The sequence below is a fragment of the Sturnus vulgaris genome, chromosome 1, assembly GCF_052056855.1.
Source record: "Sturnus vulgaris isolate bStuVul1 chromosome 1, bStuVul1.hap1, whole genome shotgun sequence".
NCBI classification, from domain to species: Eukaryota; Metazoa; Chordata; class Aves; order Passeriformes; family Sturnidae; genus Sturnus; species Sturnus vulgaris.
Window position 1 is genome coordinate 31,551,040 of NC_142243.1, and position 21,321 is coordinate 31,572,360.

Consider the following 21,321-nt stretch of genomic DNA (forward strand, 5'->3'; position numbering starts at 1 on the left):
TGACACTAATCTTGGGGGAAAAAAGTAAAAAGGGAACAAGTTTTTTTCATCATTGATGTGTGCCCTAAACCAGCTCCTCTGGGATCACAGAGTCACCCATAAAGATGGCAAATGTGCCAGGGTGCCGAGACAGAAAAGGCCTCTTCCAGCATCAGTGTGACACTGGATTATCTGTCACCTGAATGCAGCAGCAATCTGGTCTTTCAGCAGCACTGGCCTGACTGCAGGCTGCTGTGAAACAGTGATCCCACCTGCAACCCATGGAAGAGTCACTCCCTTTGCCACCCTTCCCTGGGATCTGGTAACCATCAGACTCCATTCAGCTGATCTGGTGGAAAAGTAACACCTCAAAAATAATGGATTTTCCATTGGCAAAACAGCTGAATTGATCCACCTTGTGACCACACAGCTGCAGGGTGAAGGAAGGCAGAAACCTGGAAGTGAGGTAAAGCAGAACTACATTCAGTAGCAGTTAGATCAACTTAACTACATCCTGTGTGCATGATTTGATGAGCAGCACGAATCAGGCCAACCTGGGTACTCTTGAAAGTGACAGGGTTTGCTCCAGCCACATTCTGGCACCTCCTCCTTTCTGCTACTATTGCCCATTACATTAGCCACATCTGAAAGGTCAAGTGTAAAAAATTATTCACCTATTTTAGCAGAGTGACATGGCCCATTGCATGATGCCTATTGCTGACACAAAAGATAGAAAAGAGACAGGATATTGACATCCTTCAGACAAAAGACTGCAGACCTCAAAATGCCAGAGAGATCTGGGAGTCCCAATTGACAACATCAGCACCAAGACTTTTGCGAGGACAAGGGTGATTATGACAATCCCAAATACTGTCATGTCCCAAACATTTCTATTATTATACTTGATTTGTGCTTTCCAGCTGCCCTACAATGTAGTTTTGACAGCTGTGTTGCCTGGCAGCCACTTTGTCACAGCTCAAGATGTAATTATGAAGAGAAGTGTATCTACACCCAAAAGAATAATGGATCCTTAGTCTATGGGATTCACAAAAGGACCATGTTCTTTGTCTGAGTCTTTAGGCACTGCTATAATACAATCCATGGTAAGACAGCTCAATAAAGTGGGACTTAATATGACAGACTGGAGTATAACCAGAAGTAATTTGATTATGTTAAGATAGGGTAAAATTATGCCAGTGATCAAAATTTTTGGGTTTTTAACTAAGCAAGATACGTATAACATGTAAACAGTGTCAAAAGAGAAATAAATATGCCCTGCAGTGTGTTTAAAAATTATCAGCTGCCAGACAGCATAATATGGAATATCAGTTGTCAAGAAAATTGAGTACAGAGTAGATAGGCCTCTCTAGTTCTTGTTTGGATCATTGTAGGTTTTGGGAGGTTTGTGGTAGGAACTGTATAAAATTAAATTTTGTTTTGCTTTTTCTGCTAAGTCACTGAAAGTTTAGCATGATGAATGAGTGTGGGTTTTTTCTGCAGAGGAAAGGAATGGGGATCAGAGAGCAAAACAAGATCTGGTCAGCAGGTATTTGCCAAAACAGTGTCATTTTTAAAATCCAGAACAGTGTGTTGCAGCTAAAATATGTTCAGAGCATCTTGCTTTCAGTGAACTGTCACTGAAGGCACAGCAGGGCTCTGAGAGACTGTGGTCCCTATTCTCAACATGTTTGGCCTCCAGGTGACTGGATTTCCTGTCCCTCATTGACACCAGCAATAACACTAAAGGAGTATCACATCCACTGACCATGTGCAGACATTGGAGATTTCCAGTTCTCCAGATTAAACACTTTTAATTTGGTCCAATATAAAGCAAAACTAAGGACACACTCTATCTGGTGCTTTTTAGCAAAAAAATCTAAGCTTGAATATACCTTCCAGAGTGGAGTGTGGACTAGGCTTTGTTCCCTTTCTTGCAAGAGTCTTCATATAAATATAGAAACATCTATGTTTAAATAGATACAGGATGGAGTCTGGAGACCTAAACAACTCTACTGCACTTTGCAGATGTGGAGCCTGGGAGTGTCTGCTTTTTGAATGTGTTTGTTTTTCTTTCATGGTGTAGCACAATCAAAAGAAATGCAGTAAAAACAATGCAAGCTCTTTCATGCCTGTATGCGTTTCACATCAGTTTTTAAGTAGACCATTGCAAAAAGAAAGAATTACCTGGTAGCAGACATTTCCTGACAAATAAACTCTTCTTGTGGTCTTAAAGTAGTCTTGACTCTGTTGGAATAGTTGATAGATGCCACTTTAGTTTTCTCTGCATGAAGATAAGCAGTGCAGAAATAGAATTGCAGAGTACTTGTGTGCAGGAGCCATATGCCATTGACAGGCAGCAGTCCTTTTTGAATATTTGCTCTCCCTGACCTGGCAGGAAGCGTTTAAAAGAAAGCAAGTTTTTTTTCCAAAGCAACACCGCCTGGTACGCAACCAGCCAAACACTACTTCCCCTTCCCCAGGCAGTCCCACTGGAGTGGGGACGGGGGTGGATACTTTCTTACCCTTTCAGAAACTGAGTTTTCTTTTCCCCATCTCTTCAAAAAGCAGGCAAGCAGGTTTTTCTTCTTAACACCTCTTTTCCCACTCAGGAGGAGGTGAGCTGTGTACTACCCACCTCCCGTACAACATCCAGATGAACATCAAAGGAGGTCCCTTTCTGTGAGATGCTCTCCTGACAATTGTATCCTACAAATTTTAGTTTGCCAAATGTTACTCCAGGCCCAATGCCCGTGATTTGCAGACTGCCCCGGTCATGCTCCAAGACCCTGCCAGCTCTCAGGCTCCTGACATGGAAAAGCCTGGCTTGGCATATTTTTGTTTCTGGCTTTAAGGACAACATGTGCATGACCCTGTAAAGGGAAGGGCTGGGGGAGGCTTTGCTCCATTCTACCACTTCAGTGCCTCACAGCAGTCTTGGGACACATTTCCCAGTCCCAAGAAGGGAAGCGTGTGTGCCCCTCATCACTTCACCCACAGCACAAATGCAGCAGGTGACCATTCAGCCACTGTGCTGTGAGCTGGAGATTACACTGCAGAAGTTTGGGCACCTCTCACCTTTTTCTGCTTTGGCAGTTCTTCATTGATTCACTCAGCTTCAGAACAAAACCAACCTCTCTACACCTCAGAGCTGCTAGGGATCTGCTTTCTGGCTGAATAATTTGTTTGATACTTCTGAGTTTTTATTTCCCTTCCACCTGATCAAAGAGTAGGACCTCAGTTGCATTCTAAATATTGAATATCACCAATTTACTATGGATATAAGTAGCACAAATTCATTATCAAATTGAGGGCATGTATGTGGGTAGTGCATACTTTAAAAAAAAATTTAGTTTCTCAAGTATTTTTTTAAAGAATAATTTAGTACTGTGTCATCATATAGACAAAATATCCTCAGAAGTACTGCTTGTAGTATTTCCAAAAACTGAAAGATCTGCAAAATGTAATGAATGCTCAGCAGCAGAAAGATACCAAAATGGGAACAGGGGACGAGGAAGGAAGAAAACAGTGCAGGGTGTGACTTGAAAGAAAGCAGAACAGGAGAATAACTACAAAAAAGAGGGAAGAGGTTAAAGATAAAGGAGATGTATGAGTAGGTGAAATATTTCAAGTACTTTTATGATTTGTGTGACTCATAGCTGCAAGATCTGAAGCTGCCTCTCTTAATTCAACCCCCAGTTTTCACTTGACAGCCTGTGAACCTCTTAAAGTTCGGCATCTGACCCTTTCTCCCTGTATCTCACTAAGAGCCGCCTGCCCCTCTGCCCCCAGCACCTCTTCCAGCCTTCAGAACTCTCAGAGCATCTTCAAATGGCTGCTCAGCCTGTGTCCTGCCTGTGAATCATCCATGGAATTGGGACATGATCCCTGCCACTGACTCTTCAGCACTCAAAGATAAGAGAGCTCAGGAGCATCCTGAGCCACCGGGTTTGTTGCTGCTGCGGCTTGAACCCAAATTGTGAGAGGACAGGTGTGCAGGAGGCTGTTTGAAATCTTAAGTGGATCTCTTTGCATTTCCTTTAGCAATCTAGCCTTTTTAAAGAATCACTGAGCCATGATGACAAGGGCAAAACTAATGTGAATACAGCATTGTATTTACATTGTTTGGTGCGTAGTAAATTTTTCCTTTCAAACAAACCCAAGGAAGAATGCATTTACTGTGGTAACTGTGATTTGCCAGAGCTAATGAACCTGACTCAACTCTTCAGTTTGATTTGTCTTTTTAACATACTTGGTAGCAGGGGACCTTATGACCCCTCAGGGAAATTAAAACTCTTAAAGCTCATCTATCTGGCCTTTTCTGTCAAAACAGTGCTGTCATCGAGCTATTGCTCTTTCTCTTACAGGCCAAAATTAAACTCCAAAGCCAATAAGATCCTCAATGGAGTTTGTTCAGTTTGGTTGGTTGGTTTTTAACTAAACATAGACATCTCAAAATGACAAATCAATATCTTTTAATTAAAAATTTAAACAGAAAACACAGAAATGAATCCATGGAATTGGGGAGTTTTTCTGACAGCTACATCTGAAATTCAAGTTACTTTACCCCCCAGACACATAGATATATATACATGCTTGTTTATTTGTTTTTAACGTGAGATGTGATGAGCTTTACATACATTTACAGAAGAGGTTGTGTAGGAAATTTTAAGAGACAAATTGCAATTAGGTGCTAAATTCTCACAGGCAATGGGAGAGTTCCCCTGTGTGATTAATGATGAGTCTGCAAACGTATCTCTTCTTCCTTAGCTGTTAAATTCTCTGTTTATGTTTAAATTCATGTTTTCTGTTTTAATTCGTATTTTATGCGTCTTCTCCATACGTGAGTGAGGATGCTTTAGCTTCATTTTGTAGAAACTGTGTTTAAAATACTGTGCTGCCTCTGAGCATCTGAGCTCTCTGTGAGTCTTCAAATGCTTAAGCTCATCAAGCACATTTGAGAGTCATTGAAATCCAAAAACTATTAAGTCCTCAAAAGTATTCTGAAACTAGGCAGCCAGTAAAGAACTGTGGTTAATGCTTCACTGAGGTAAAAAGTGCAGCACTTCATCTGAGACCTCAAAGTCCAGATAGGGTCTCAACCTCAAGACACAAATCCATACAAAATCAGGTTTCATTGATCCCACGGCTCAGAGAGACACTGCAAAAATGAGAGAGAGAGATGTTTCTATAGCTTATATATCCCTAGAGTGTCTATTCAGCTTTCATATAGGGAGCTACTGTAATGTAATTACTTTCTTATATGATTATATTATCATTTGCAAAAAGAGATATTTGCATATATGTGTACACAGATATGAAAGGTCGCCTTTTGTTTTACAGTGTCAGTGTCTCTTGCTGCCTCCATATGAACAGACCTTAGCCCCATATAATCTCTTTGATGAAGGAAAAATACAAAACCACATGCCAAATATTTCAAGTTTTCAGCACAAACCTGGATCTACGTAGACAAGCTTTTCCCATGGATAGTAACATCAGTAAAATATTTTCATTCCAAGTCCCTGAGAGGTTGGAAAAATCAACAAAAGAATAGAATGAGATAGATTGCCAGAAATAATATTACCGTTTTAGACATGAAACCATCTCACAACGTCATGTGAGTATTGAAATGCTCTAAAACATTTTCTTTAATTTGATTTGTTTGTATTTGTTCTGAGGTTTGTTTTATTTTAACTATGCCTGATCTTTCCTGCTGAATAAGAGGACTGCAGCTGTTGAACAGAAACAGGGAGACAGATGACTGGAAAAGAAAATCATGTTTGATTGGGGGTTCAGAAGACAGTCTGCACTGTACAAGGGATGGTGTAGGTTTGCTTAGTTTCAGATAGGTTTCTCTTTATTTAGGTGCTGTTAAGAATAACATTAAAGGTAGTGAAGTACTGCCATACCAGCACTAGCAGAGGTAATGAGGCTGTGGAAAAATCCAGGTGGCTTTGTCCTTTCCATTTGGGTGGTGGTAAAGGAGGGAAGGCTCATTCCAGCAGGTCTGCTGGCATAAGCAAAAGTGCAGGGGAGATACTGCCTTCCACTTCTGCCAGTGCAGGAAGGCAGTGACCATGTGCCTAGGGAATAGAAAATGGATTTGAATGGATCCACACAAGCGCATTTTCAACTCTGTGTCCAGAGCTATGGCTTGATGAACCCTCAAATCTCACTCCAGCAGTACTCCTGGGATCCCTGACTATTCAGTTGTCCTGTGGGACATCTGTTCAAACATGTGGGAAACAGCATCATGTGAGAAAACATGATCAAAGCAATCTTGACATTCAAGGAAGTAGCAGACAGCAAGGGCATGGTTAGGGAAGGAGAGGTGGCTGGCCAAAACAGCTCTCCCTGTGCTGAGATATCCAGCACACCTGAAGAAAAGGAGAATTTGTCTTTGTCCTGCCCATCATAATTCCGCCCCCCTTCAGTCTCCTCTAAGTGTTTACAAACACCTCTGGAGACTTCTGAAAGACAACAGGAGTCAGAGAGTTTAAGAAATTAGGATAGTAAACCAGTTTGTCCTAAGACATCAACATATATCCAGTTGAGACCACCCACGGAAGATTTTGGATGTCGGCTTGTGGAGAGGTGGGTTTTACTGGAACCTCGGCTACAGAGGTGTGCTTCTGCCTGCAAGCAGTACTGGCTCTGGGGTCTGCATGCATTTATCTGCCTGAAATGTCTTTAGATTACCTAGAGCAGCCAGAACTGTAAAACAAGACTCTTACAGTCTCCCAACAAGCTGCATCAGCAGCTACGTAAAACCTGCTGGAAGAGAGTCATAGTAAGCACATGGTATTGTACATGGATCTTTCTTTCCCACAGGAAAAAACTGTTCCCTCTCACTGAAACCCTGGAAAAATGCCTTTTTTGTACTTGGCCTGCAATACATTTACAGTATTTTCTGAAAATTAGATACACTACCATAGTAAGTGTTATATCTGTAACTGTAATGAAATAAAATTATGCATTCATATGAAGATAAGCTGTTTCTAGCAAAATACCAAACCAAATCAATCCAATTAATAAGTTGCTATTGAACACAGTAATTTACAGACAAGCAATTGGTAAGCAAACAACAACATTTATCAAAGGAAATTTGAGACATTTTGCCAACTAGAGGACTTGGCTAAACGAATACGTTTGTAGCTGGATCTAATTATTGAATTAGAGCTTAAAAAATGCTGTTATGGCAGCCTGCCTGGACTGTTGTGGTTAGACAATAGCATTTTTTCCCTTTTCTTCCAGAATTTTCATTCATTTACAGCACAGTTTTTGAAGAATAGAGTTTGGAAGCCAGTCCAGCACCTCACATCACAGTTAACAGTCAAACTTATAGGATAATAATTAGGACATACATCATTGCTGCAACCTTATATATGAGACTGCCCCAAGAGAGTCAGATGTTTACAGCTACATACTAAATTTCTACACATTGTCCTCAGCAACAATTCTAAAACAAAACCCTAACAGACACTACAGAGAAAAATACTGAATTACGTATTTGAGTTTCTCTTTCCCAATTCTTGCCAAACTGTATTTGTCTCAGGGAGACAGACCTGCAGTTTAATTAGGACCTAGGTAGCTTTCTGGCAATAATAAACGAATGGACTGGTAAACTACTTTTACTGGTGTGTGGTGACTCAATCTCTAATAACGTTTGGTTCTTCTGACTTGTTAGGAGAGGAAAGAGTAAATACATGTTGGGAATCTTTCAAAGGTTAAAGTGTCTCACTTCCCACAGATTTTCAACGAGCTAATAAAAGGCACCTGGGAAAAGAAGAATATAGGTGGCTGGAGAAGGCTGATAAAAATAGGATAGAACTTAGTGAATAAGCTTGTATTAGGCTTGTATTACAAGCCAAGAACATCTTCCTATCAGCTTTCACTGAAGCTGACAGTAAGAACTGATTATTAATTTAGTAATTCATGAAAAATTCTATTTTGGCAAGTGAGAATGCTGTCTGAATGGGAAGTTATTAAAACTAATTGGGTCATGTAAAACCAGATAGTTTGTCTGTGAGCCCCACTAAAAAAGCTGAGCCAACTTGAGGAATGGTTGAGAACTTAATCTGTTTTAGAACTTCGAAGCTCATTGGATCTCATTAACAACCCATTAAATGCATTTCAAAATGGAGAATAATCAGTTCCTTGCTCTGATTCTTCACCTTTGGGTCCTAGCCATCTGTAGCCTATCTACACAAGAACCACTAAACTAGGCCCCCTTTCGTGTCAATGGAGAAAAAGAAGACTTTGTGGGTTTCAATTCAGCCACTGTGTTTTGAATAAGGCTGGTCTTAAAAATGATGTTTTTAATTCCACTGACTATAAAGTGAATTAAGGCAAACAACTCAAACCGAGGCAGCTGTGCTGTGCAGACACCTAGCACTGGATTTTCATTCACGTTTCTGTAAAATGGGGAAAGAAATGTAACTAAGTCATGCGAGAACATTTACATTATCTTTCATCCAAAGGTAACAAATCTCTCAGGTAAATGTCTAACATGCATGCCCTACATATTCATTGTCTTGGTTATCAACTACATGCCTTAATTTAAAAAACAGGATTTATCTTTGGTTACCTCACAAGAAAACTATAAATTGATTTAAAACTTTTTGTTAGGATCTCCAAGGCAGATTCCATGTCTGAAACCTTTGTCCAACCCAAGGTATAGAGAAAACAGTAACTGCAAGGTAAGGCAAACAAAACCACACCAATTGTTGTTCAACCTGTTCTCTGGAGGCTGTGCTGCTACAGATGAATACACAGCACTTAGTCTGAGGACACGACCATTCAGCCTCACTGTGTTTTCCACTTAGTAGGCACAACAGAAGAGAGGAGCAGTAAAGGAATGGGGAGTAAAACCACATTTGCATTCTGCCACAGTCTCTAGCATTCACAGAAGAACTCACTGGTACACTGAAGGTAGTGAAATAAATCAGTGTTCACCTAGTTTCAACAACACTGTGGTGAGACTGCCAGACTAAAACTGCCAAATTCTTCCCTTTTTCTTCTTTAGAACTGTCACAGATAATCTCTGGTCAAGTAGCTAGCCAAGTGCTGCTTGCCAGCTCTACTCTCAAGATTATGAGCATCACAACCATCATTTCATTAGGACACCAGCCATAAGTGCAGAGGCTCTGGCTTGGCCAAAAAGACATCAACAGCTACCAAGGTCTGCTAAAATGCAAATGTCTTCTTCCCCAGAGGAAAACATGAGGGGCTTATGGGGCATTAGTACTGACAGCACTGACAATCAGCTCACTGACTACCATATGGCTCTGTCTTCCTACCATTTGCATATACCTCCTTGCTTTCTGCCACTTTACAAGTTCCCCTGCCAGAGGCATGAAACCAAAGTTCCAAGTGGCAGAAAATAAAAGCTGAGGTTGTCCCATACTCCCATAAAACCTTCCTGCCCACATCTCTCCACTGATACTGCCAAACTCACCCCAAGCCTTCCTATGATTCACAGATGATTTAATCAGTTCTGTACAGATGGATCTTGTAATCAAAAGAGTGTCAGAAATGCAAAGCAGCATAAAAGGACACCCTACACCCAGCATTCCATCAAGTCTTCCAGTGCCTATTACCTTCAACCTGCAAAAGTTTCACATACTGAGGAGAGGACATGAATCAAGAACTTGACCACAACAGTTACTTTTCCTGCATCAGGGTAAGCTGGTGCCACTGGACAGAAACAGCTGACATGAAACCCACAGAAGAAGGCTCTCTTCTTTAAAGATACTATTTGGCATGCAAAGTGCCCTGGGTAAGAATCTGCTATTGACTATAGTTAACTCTTCTCCATTCTTCCTAAACAATAACCCAGGATTAAGTGTAGCCTTGTATAAATGAAGCTTAATGGGTATTTTCAGATCCAGGACTTGGATGAGAAACCATTTCAGTGGAAGCAGAATCTCATCTAGTCAATAGCTACACAGTAAACATCTTTTCTCACACTCCTGGAACTACCTAAAGCATTTGCTGCTGTCTCAGAGGCATGGTTCTTTTCCTGAGTTAAAAGGCAAAGGTCCAGGGTAATAATCTGAAATGGTCTGAGCTTTTTCTCCAGCAAGGCACTCAAAAATAATGAGAGAAAACTGCAGCTTTATCAGAAAATATCGCACAGCTCTTTTTCAGAGTCTACAAGCAATCACAACGTACAGTAGTTGGAAAACCAAGACTCATATTCCAAATTGTTACTCGGAAAATCATGTGTATCACCTTTCCAGACATTGCATAGCATCATCTAGCAGTCATCCCTGGCTGGCTAGGAAACTTGTCTCTGGTAGATTATAATCTGGTTTTAGTAAGTAATGCTTTGATCATCCATCAACTGACTATAGCATGCCGTGTATGTTCACAGGAAACTGCAATTACTGTAAAACACTGCCAGGCACCTTCTTGGAAAAGCAGGCTCTCACACACCTGCCACATTTTGCTAACAAAAGAAGCTACCCTGATGTACACAGTTCTTCCCTCAGGAGGAATACACAGTGCAGCACACCATGGACCTGAGTCAATTTATGCAGCAGAGTGCCAGAATGTGCCCTATAAGAATCCTACATAAGCAATGGAAATGTATGTTTATGAGCACTCATGCTCAGCTGAAAGACTGCAAGTGATGACAAACTGAAATTATTTGTGAAATTGATTTCAACACTTAATTATGCTCACAGTTAAAATTTTGCTTTTTAGAAAGATATCTATAACAGGCGTTTTAGTCATCTAATTAAAGTGTGATTTAGAACTCATGAGCCTGAGAGCCCAATTTCCCTGTATGCCCAAAGGCAAAGACATGGATACTAGCACATGGCTCAGGGCACCTAAAAACTTGTGTAGAATCAGACAGTGTAAATATCTATCTTTGCCTTCATTAGTCTAAGATAACCTAAAACCACATTCCAGTTCAGGTTGGTCACCTCAACATAATTACTTTTGATATAGCAAGGAAGTTGAAGCAGAGCAAAACTGTTGTGGAGGTAGTGGGAATCACACTACTGCCACATGCAATCAGTAGCACAACTGGAACTTCAGCCCACGCTTCTGCTCCTTGCTGGCTTGGGATAGGCTTAAGTATATATTAATGCCCTGCTCAATGGGGCCTGTAGAAACAAATTTCAGCTGTTATAACAATGCTTTTGTCTCTGGCATGCATCCATGAGAGGGACTCCAGCTTCTCCAATTTCCTGAGCATTGCTAGTTTCCTGGAAAATCTGGAAGCATCACAACATTCTTCCCTATTTCTCTGCCAACCTGTGCTGCAGGGCAAAGGCTTCAAGTGGTTTCATTCACTTTTATCAGTTTCTCTTTTATTTCTGAAAAAGTGTAGAGAAGCATCTAGGAATTGTAGAAAGCAACTTTTCATTTCTTGTCTACTGTCCCATGGCAAAACTTAGCATTGCAAAAGATTTGCCTCACATTCACACTGACTTCAGTGGATATTTCTTTAGTCATTAAGCTCATTTTGTGTTCTCCTTCATAGCTGTTTTCCAGCATATCCAGTGGAGTGTGGCTTTGGGGCAGCTCTAGGAGCTGCTGTTCAGAATGCAATGCTGCTGGCACAGCAGCACAGCCCTGGCTTGTGCTGGTGTGGTCAGGGGGCCTGGAGGTGTTCAAAAGCCACTGAGATTTCCACACTGCTGGCAGTGGCTGTGTCCCCTTATGTCCCATCCTCATCATTCTCCTGTTTTATCCCAGCATAAGGCGCAGGAGAAAAAACAATTGACTAAACAGAATTATCTCAGGAGGAGAGCAGCCTTCACGGTCAGCACAGGTAGGCAACTTGCTTTTTCTCTGTTCAACAACACAACTGTTTCAGTTTCACATCTCAGTGGCAAAATCGGGAGCAGAACAATGTGAGGCTGCCTCAGCTTTCTGAATGCTTGAGCATGTGTTCTCCCTCTGCTCCCAGGTGGCTTCAAAGCACAATCACTGTCTTTTGTTGACGATGTTTTGCTTTCTGAAAGATTGAATTCTACATCCTGGCTTTCAAAAACCCAGTTCACAGTGTTCTGTCTTTGCCTGCTCTAGTGCATATAGAGGCAGTAGCAAAATGCCAGTGTGGGAGTCAGTGTAGTGTGACTGCTGCAGTTTTGACACTCGCCCATGCAGAAGGCTTTAGTCCATACAGGAAATAGATTTCCTCCACATCATATTTTCTGTTGGAAATTCTTTGCAGGTTTTTGTTTCCCCTCACCTGAAGCTTTACAAATGAATCACCAACACGAATCAGATTCTCCTTATGAACTTTTAAACAGCCCAGCTACAAACCATTTCATATTCAAGAGAAGATGAGGGGAGAAGAGTTAAAATCTAAACACCCTTTGATAGGGTTTTAGAAAAGCATGTCATGCTACAATGTCACCTTACCTTTGCTCTTGAGGCTGATGCTTCTGAGAAAAATATGTAAGAACACAATGATAATGCACAGATGTAGTCACACAACATATGCACCTGGAGGGTGTGCTAAATTGCTAATTTTTATTTACCCTTACTTTCCTTTATTTTTTTTTTTTTTTTGCATGCCCCTCTAGCTCCCTATGTTTAAAATCTGCACCATATCTTAGGACAGACTTAACTGTGGCCTTGGTGTAACTTGGAAGCTCTCACTGTTACCTGCCAGGCAAGAAAGAGCCAGAAGAACTGCTCATTACCATCAGATTACAGTAGAGAAAACAACAGGGATCAAGAAGTACCACCAAATGCTGCTTTGAGCAATAAGGCATAAGATGTTTCCACCACCTTTGGCTGGTGAAGATAGTGAAATCTGACCACATCATGAATTGAGAATCGTGGAAGTACATGGTCCAGCATAACTCTCAGAAATTTCAGAAAATAAAAAAGCTACCCAAAACAGAGAACTGACATTTGAAAAGATCCCGTGAGACACTGTTTTGTGAATTTGGGGTTCAGTATGAAATAATTTCATTTCGACTACACAACCTGATTATCAAGCAGATATGTAACATAAAATGATATAATAATGCTGCTACTGTTCCTTGTATCCTTTAATAAAATCCAAAACAATGAGTACTTACTAATATAGTGAAGCAGGTTATTTGATACTACTGAAAAAATCTACCTAATATCAATAAACCAAGCACAGCCAGGTATTCCTTTTCAATCTGCTCAAGTTCTATCAAAATTCAAAGGCTCCTGTGAAAATTTTTTATTTGAAAGAAGGATGTACTGCTGCAGGGAAATATCTTCTTCCCTAGTCAAACAGTGAAACTACACAGAGTAGCAGAAATGCTTGTAGTATCTGCTAGCTACCAATATTTTTGTGTATATACAGGTCTTATTCCTGTACAAATCCATATTTTGCTGGTCTTGGCTTCAGTCCCTTCACATTCAATCTTAGTCTTTCCCACACTCTCTTTTCTCAAAGACTTCTGGAAACCCAAAGGAGATTTAAATAAGACAAATAAACTCATATTAGTCTTTGAGAAACACAGCTACTTTCTCAAAAAAGTCTCAAAACGGAAAGCAGTCTGAATAATCAGATTCTGATTTTATTTGGATGACTTGTTACATTCTGCAAGTCCTGAATATTCTTCTCCAAGTTACCTCCATCACAGGAGAGAGAAGCAGCAGCAGAATTCAATCATGGCTCAGAAATTACCAATACTAGATGGATAAGAAGATGGACCATTGGGTTCAAAAGACAACATAGCAGTCAGTACAAGTAGCAGCAGTTGTGAATGATAATACCACTGCTAAACATCTTCCTCAGCCACCTGGCCAGAGGGATGGAGTGCACCCTCAGACAACACACAGGTCAAACCAACAGAGTCAGCATGTGAAAGCCACAGCTTTGCTCCGTGGTGCTAGTGAAGTCATCGTGTCCCGTTTGACATCTTCCAGAAGAGAAGTGAGATCCAAAACACGGTGTGAACTCAGCAGAGGGCTGCAAAGATGACTGGGGCTGGAGTCCCTGCCAGCTAAGTGAGCCTGTGAGAGCTGAGCCTGTCCAGCCTGGAAGAGAGATGGATTCACAGTGAGCCTCACAGCAACCTAACAGGGCCTTTGAGGACTTCAGCAAAGATGAGTTCTTTTAGAGATGCACAGAAAAGGGACAGACAAGTTTCAGCAAGGGAATTTCTACTTGGTTGGATGGATGTAAAAAATTCCACTGTGAACACAGTTAAGAAATGAAAAAAAAGACCTAGTTTCCATAGAGATACTCAAATTTAACTGAAGGCTCTGAGCAACTTGTGACTTTGAATCGGCCACATTCTGAGCAGGGGCTAGGACCAGAAACCCTTTTCAACCTAATTTAATTTGTGATTCTGTGGCTTTCTTAGTCTGTAAAATAAAATTAATTTCTACTTTTGAATGCTTTATATGAACTTGTAAAGAAAGGAAAGTGAATGCCTTAATATGTAACCTTTTAATTAATACACTCAGGTAAAATGAAATTATTTATCATTTAATGTAGAAGTACTACACAAGACTTTAATCATGCAAATGACAACTATCACTTCCCTTCTCTACATGTTCATAAGCTGCACTCATCAACATAATAGCTGATCAACTTCTCCTAGTGCTCTAAGCAGCGTGACTAACATCTGGCATGTAGTTTGCTTCATGGTTACTGGCATTCTCTTCTATCTGTTTAGATCTTGACTTCTTTTGTTAGGGACATTCACATAAACAGGATGTTTCTCTTTCTGCCTGTGCTGATATCACATTGATGCGAGCTCTCCTGCAATAGCCATTTTTGGCAAGGTAACATTAAAGGCTGTGATTACCAGCAAACAAAATCAAACCTGCATTCAAAACGACAAAATAAAATGGAATCTTGTCCAGATCCTGTTAGAAAAACTGCTCTCTGTCTCCACTTTATCTGATAGCAGCAAATGTAATTTGCACAGCTGTTCTTCAGGGACTTACACAAAGGCTTCAGGCTCTGGGAAGACCTAACCTTTGTTTCTTTCTGGGCTGATTTTATCTCATTTTTATAAGGTCATAAATCAAGGGAAGAGAAAGAGAAAATATATTTGGGCTTTTGAATGCAAAATGAATAGGAAAAAAAGCTGTAATTTAAAGCAAATTCCTCCCCCCTCCCTTTTTCTTCCCAAGTACAAGCTCCCTGCTGTACAAATCAAAAGTATACACCGAGACAGTGCCTAAATCTTTTATGAAATGGGCCCTTCACTTGCACTTCAATGGAGCTTGCTGTGCATTAAAATTTCTTTTAATGACAGAAGGAAATAATTCTGCAGCTAGGGCACAGTGCTTCCTGCTGCACCTGGTATTTGGGCTGCATATAGGGTGGATGTACAATAAAAGGGAAAGAGAAGGGATTTTGGTGCCTTTTTGCTGTCTCATCATGGACCACTAGACCTGAGAGTCGCCACAGTCCTGTAAGGGTAGAAAACATGTTGCTTTTGAGACCCATAATGCTCCTACACATAATCCCTACATGCCCATGCACCACGTTTCCTGACCTGCAATGTCCCCCATCCTGCTGCAGGCGTGTGGTAGCATGGGGATAGTTAAGCAATCCAAACCTCAAGCCAAGGTGGGAAGTAAGCCAGCAAGAGTGGCCAAGATCAACATTTCTGGATTGCCCAGGGACACAGCTGCATGCCAGTATTCTCCCACAGGCAGCATGTGAAATTCCCCATGGGAAGGTATGTTTTTCTCAGATGAATGCCTCCTGGTGGTCTCTTAGCTGTCTGATGTACTCATCTCATGGATTAAGGACACACAGGGATTTTGACGTGAGATGGGCATGCACCAATGTGCCCAGCTGTGGAGAATTAGATTCTCTGATGCCAGGCATATTCCTTTCTTACTCAGCTCTCTTGCTTCTCTTCAGTCACTTTGTCGTCTGCACAAAAGATCTCCCCCACAAATCACAAGGCAGAGGATGTATGAATACTACCTGGTTTGCCCCAAATCCTCCCTGTAGCACCTCTGCAGTTCCTTCACTTTTGTGAAGGTATCTGAGGGTTGAAATAATGTCTTCATTCTTAAGTTATTGACATTCATAGAGCCCAGGCAAGGCTGGCTCAGATCAATGCAGCCTACAGGGTGTGCACTCACAGGCATATTAGCACCAGCCTTCAAAGAAACCCCCTCAAGTCCAAAAATAACAAAAAAGGAGTCTTCAAAGGATGAATCTACCCCCTCCACAGCATAAAGTCCCATGCTTGCTGCAAAAGATAGTAAGAGAAAAACCTGCCCTAACAAGATTCAAGGAAGACACTGAAGTAGAGTCAGCTGAATTCCCTAGGAAGAACAGATTCCTCCAACATGGAAGGGATATTTTTTTTCCTAAATGATAGGTATGTTCAATAATACAAAAGCTGCACTACCATCATCCAAATACTTGTTTTTATCCCTGTGCAGGCAAGTCTGGCTCTGTTCAGTCACATCCTGCTTTACTATGCACTTCCAGTGTGGAATCCTCCCCTACATGTTTTTGAGTTACCCATGTTACCTCTAATGCACCCTTCCTTGTATTGTTTAGGTATAAACTTCGCTTATAGAGTGATGGGTAGAGAAGGGAAAAGCCCTCATTTCCTTATACTTTGACCAAGGAGAATGTTTTAGTGTGTGTTGTAGTTCTTTTTTTACCTGGTGTCAGATATGAGCTATAACTTGTGCTTAGAATAATTTTTCTTCATTGAAGCTGCCAGTGAGTTTATTAAAACTGAAAAGGGAGTACCCTGTATTCTTTTATGTATGTTGTTTTTGCCAGTTCCTTTTATCTGAACCAGAAGTAATTGAATCTAAACAGCTTTTAAAAGACAAATTTAAGGAAAATATGCACTAAAAGTTGGGGGTTTTTTGTTGTTTTTGAGTTTTGAGGTTTTTGGGTTTTGTTTTGGGTTTTTTTTTTTGAGAACTAGATGTTCAACTATGATAAAAATATGTCCAACATAATCTTGCAGTATGCCCACATTTCCTCCTGGGCTGTTTTTCTACATTCTGCATCATGTTTTATTTCAACTTGTTTCCCTGTGTTCAGAAGAAATTAGTAGCATGTATGCCGTCTGGATGTTTTTGTGAAGACTTGTACTGAAGCACAGAGTTAAGATCAAAGCTCATTCACACTTTTGAGACGCCACAGATAATTTTAGGGGAAGTTTGCAATGACAGAAAATATGTTTATCTCATTTTCTCTGCCCGTGTTTATTTAGAATATTAAAATAAGATATGAGAAAAAGTGTAAAAAATGGCACCAAACATCTTGAATTGCAATTTGATCTTGTCTAGTTAGTTTGTGCCCAGTCACTGGATTCTCTGAGAATTAACAACAAATAACTGCCACATAAGGCTAGGAAGCTACATGCCATAACTGCTCCCTGCAGTCATCCCTCCATTCTCAACTTCCAGCACTAATTAACCCCATACTCTGACTGCACAGCTGAGTAATGACCACCATATATACAGGCAGATAGATTTGTAGCCTCCTCATATGTCTTTTGATTTCCACATCTACCAGAGTAAGGACTCACTGTCTGGAATGGCCTTTCCTGTAGTCTTGTTCAGTAAAACATCTTTAATTCTGTTCCAGCTTCCAAAGAGAGCAAAAAGGTATCTTTTCATCCAGTGACTGGCAGATGGCCATTATCTAGTATTTTGTTTTTTCAAGAGTAGTTTATTAATTCTGCACCAATATCACTGTCTCTTTGACACTAGCAACCTTCAGCTTGCACAGTGGGTTTTTTTTTAGAATCATATTCCATTGTCTCTGCAATCATTGTCTATTCTCATTTTCACAAAATTGCTGCTTTATTAAGCAAAGTATTTAGAAAGTTCCTCCCAAAACCTTTACACTGAGTGCTTTTCAAGAATTAAATGGTAACAGAACAATTTCTCTCCCATCACTAGAATGTTAATTAGCAGGCTGTTTTTCTCATCTCTTTTCAATCTTCTCTCCTCAAAATTGTATGTGATAGTTGAGACACCATACTGATGTGGGCGGCAGAAGAACCAGAATAGAATGAAGAAATATTAAACCAGCACGTTGCCTGTCCTAGTGAAGGGACACAGGAGAAAATGTTGTGGTGGGAAAGTCTTGTGAAAGAGGAAGCCGAGAAATGAAAGACAATTTTTATAGTTTACTTTGGACTGTCTCACAAATATCTGCTCCTGTGTTTATACTCTGCAGACCCAACTGCATAATTTCACATGGCACAGGATCACATCAGAAGGCAACAACAGGAGAATGAAACCAATACTGATGCTGTGTCAAGTCAACCGTGGGACAAGGTTCACACATTCAGAATTATTGCTTCATTACTCATAGGCAACTGAGTACTGCAGCACTGGCACCCACAGACTTATTCTGATGCTCTAATTGGTTGCTCAGCTTTAATTATAGGCAGACGTAGCAGGAACATGCATGAAAATGAAGTCTTTGTTGCAGAGGTGCTTGGAGAGCACCAGATTCCAGCAGCAATCACCAGCAAGTGGCAGCCACCATCAGGAAGATCCTGCCTTTCCAAAGACACTGAAGCCAAGAAACCAGTAGGATACCTGGCAAAGAGAAGATGGGCACAGAGAAACACAGGCTTCTCCTCCACACAACTCATTCCTAGTAGACAGCCAAGCATCATTCTGGGAGTAAGGTGTTGGAGAGGGAGATGAGGCATCTCCAACCTGAAGCTCCAGAGCCAAAGCACTACCTTGGTACATGCTGCCATGTGCTTGCACAACAGCCTCCTCACTTTGTATGCATGGCTTTTACCATCTCCCTCTTCAGACTAAAGAGCCATCATGGCACTTAGTGTTTACTACAGCTTCTGACAAACTGAATCCTGGCAAAATTGAGCACAAGTCCTTTGGAAAAGTAAATTTTACCCAGTGAGAAAATTTTCTGGCAATCTCTGTGGCATTCTGGAGGCTCTGCTGGAGGGATACAGAGCAGCTTGTCACATCAGAGTGAGTTCAGGTAATGCCTAAAGGAACTCTATGAAGAGTATAATCTGTGAATGCATTTTGTAGAGGTATACTGCAATATACATGTGCACCACATGCAGTAAACAATGTGATGGGATTTCTTTGACAGATGTACAGCACTTACATGGATACCATCTCCTTCCACCATGGGGTAGAGGTTTCAGATAAAAATCCTGTCTCACCTCAGGCATGTCACTTACTGTCAATCTTGAGCAGGGATTGTTATCCCCAATGCTGTGTTTCTAAAACAATTTTTCAAGAGCACATAATCATTAAACTGCCAAGGCTCACAGTTCATACAATCTCAGAACCACTGAGGCTGGAAGGGATCTTAGGAGCCACCCAAGCAGCCTCCTCTAAGGTTACTTATTGCCTCTTCAAGTTATATAGTTTTCAGTTTTTCTCTTCTTTTTTTCTATGAATTATTTTAAAATTATTTCATACTAGGCAAGAGGAAATACGTTTTTTCCCCTGATTTGTTGAGATAGTTTCAATAGATCTGACAAGTGTCAACCAGTCAGGAGGAAATTCCAACAGTAGTTACATAAATCCCTGTAAACAGGCATGTTTAGAGAGGGAATTCTGATGCTGAGCCATGGCTATGTCAGTACAGGTATTGGTAGACTTAAAAGAGACAGCACCACATTAGTAACCCTCATGTGAATGACCCCAGGTCAGTTTTAGTTGGATGAGATGTACATTTAAATATCTTCAAAGAAAAGGTAGAAATTATTACACCTACATCCTTCACTTTAATTTTTAAACCAATTCATCAATTGGGGCTGTCTCTAATCAAAATGCTACTTCCAAAAAAGCCTGTACTAGATATATTGCAAAGCAATCCCTTCCTCCTGTTGTGTAGCAACAGATCATTCAAGACAGGAGCCTGGGCTGTGCTGAAGGCAGATAAAATTACAGTCAGTTCCCAAAATAAATGCGGGCTCCTCTTCTCTCCACACCATGGGAACCATTCCACTGTTGTTACACTTGTTAGACAGCTCCTTCCCCGCCTTCCCAGGACTAAGAAGGAGACCTTGTCTTCAGAACCCTTCCTTAGTCCTGTGCACCCATTTCCTGGTCCCCCAGACAAGCTGCATTTGTCTCAAGAATTCCCTTGTGGGGTGGTAGAGGGGGGTCTGCAACATGGTATCATTAATTTACCAAGAAGAGCAGGACAAAATTGCTGTATGCCTGCTTCTTTTCTTCCAGACACACATGCTGAGGAGAAACTCAGCTCTACATGAGTAAACAGATTTTACACCATCAGCATATGAGCACAGAGCTGGTGCAATAGAGATTCCCACATTCAGCAGATGGCAGAAAAGCCCCATGCACTGACCCACAAAAAGCTTTGATCCTTCATTGCTCACAATTTGTGTTGCACTGTCCACAGACCTCCTAAAACCATTCCCTCTGGGCATCAGAGCAGGGCTCCAGCCACATCTGCAGCCTTTCCCTGGGAATGGGCACACCAAGGCCACAGAGGTGCTTGGCAGCACCAGAGATTCAATAGTGCTGAGCACTCCAGGGTGAAGCACCACGAGGGTGATTGAAACCTGGACCTTCCACTGTGCTCTCCTGAGTTAGAATATCATGCCCACAGTCATCCAGCTAGCAAAAAATAGGTATGGATATGGCTGACCCAAGAGCAGGACTTGCAAGGGATGTGTCAAGCCTTTCTCTAGCACACTTGGTCTAAGGACAGAGCTGGGAGCAAGTCCTGGACTCCTGGTCTCAAGGACACAGACTCTTCAGATGATGCAAACTCGACTTCAGCAGCAGTTTGTTTCCAGGGGAACTGTCCATTTCCTAATGTGTTGCAAAAAAAAAAAAAAAAAAAAAAAAAAAAAGAATTCTCTTCCCCCTGTTTAGACAATCTCAATCCTGAGGGTAGCAGTCCCCAGGCTTCCTCTCCCAGCTCTCTCCAAAGTGCCAGTAATGAAGCAATCAGGACAGTTCAGCAATCAATGTCTTGATATAATCCTTCCTCTTTGTCAGTCGGTAAGAAATAAATTACTCACTGGAGCCTGCTACAAAGATACCACCCAGGCACAGATAACATCCCTATAAAGGGATGTGAAAGACAAAGACTAATCAAGGATTCTGCAGCTGTCAGAGGAAGGTATTTTCTATGGTGAAGAATTTTCCTGAGTATTTCCCATGCGATTTTACCTTCATGCAAATTGTAAGCATAGAGACTGGAGTCCAAGAGATCTCCAGAGGTTCTGTGAACTTTCAACATCATTAAGCCTAAGATTAAATAAAATTGGAAGCAAAATATAAGCTGATGTCCAATATATCTATTCTTACCTAACAGTTACATGGGTGAAGGAGAAGTATAAGTGGCGAGGAGAAAGGCCATAAAAAATTTTATCTTTTAACACGATCTAAACAGCAAAGCTGGAATGAAAATCAAAA

At 41.0% G+C, this 21,321-nt stretch overlaps 1 protein-coding gene across 1 annotated transcript in view; it reads right to left on the reverse strand.

Moving 5' to 3' along the window:
- Positions 1-4,507: 4,507 nt before the first annotated feature.
- LOC148225134 (uncharacterized) overlaps positions 4,508-21,321 on the reverse strand; it is an 82,820-nt gene continuing 66,006 nt past the window's right edge. The window contains exon 4 of the mRNA XM_088162935.1: positions 4,508-5,137. Coding sequence (XP_088019061.1) covers positions 5,104-5,137 — 34 coding nt within the window. The 3' untranslated portion in view covers positions 4,508-5,103. The remainder of the gene's footprint in view (positions 5,138-21,321) is intronic.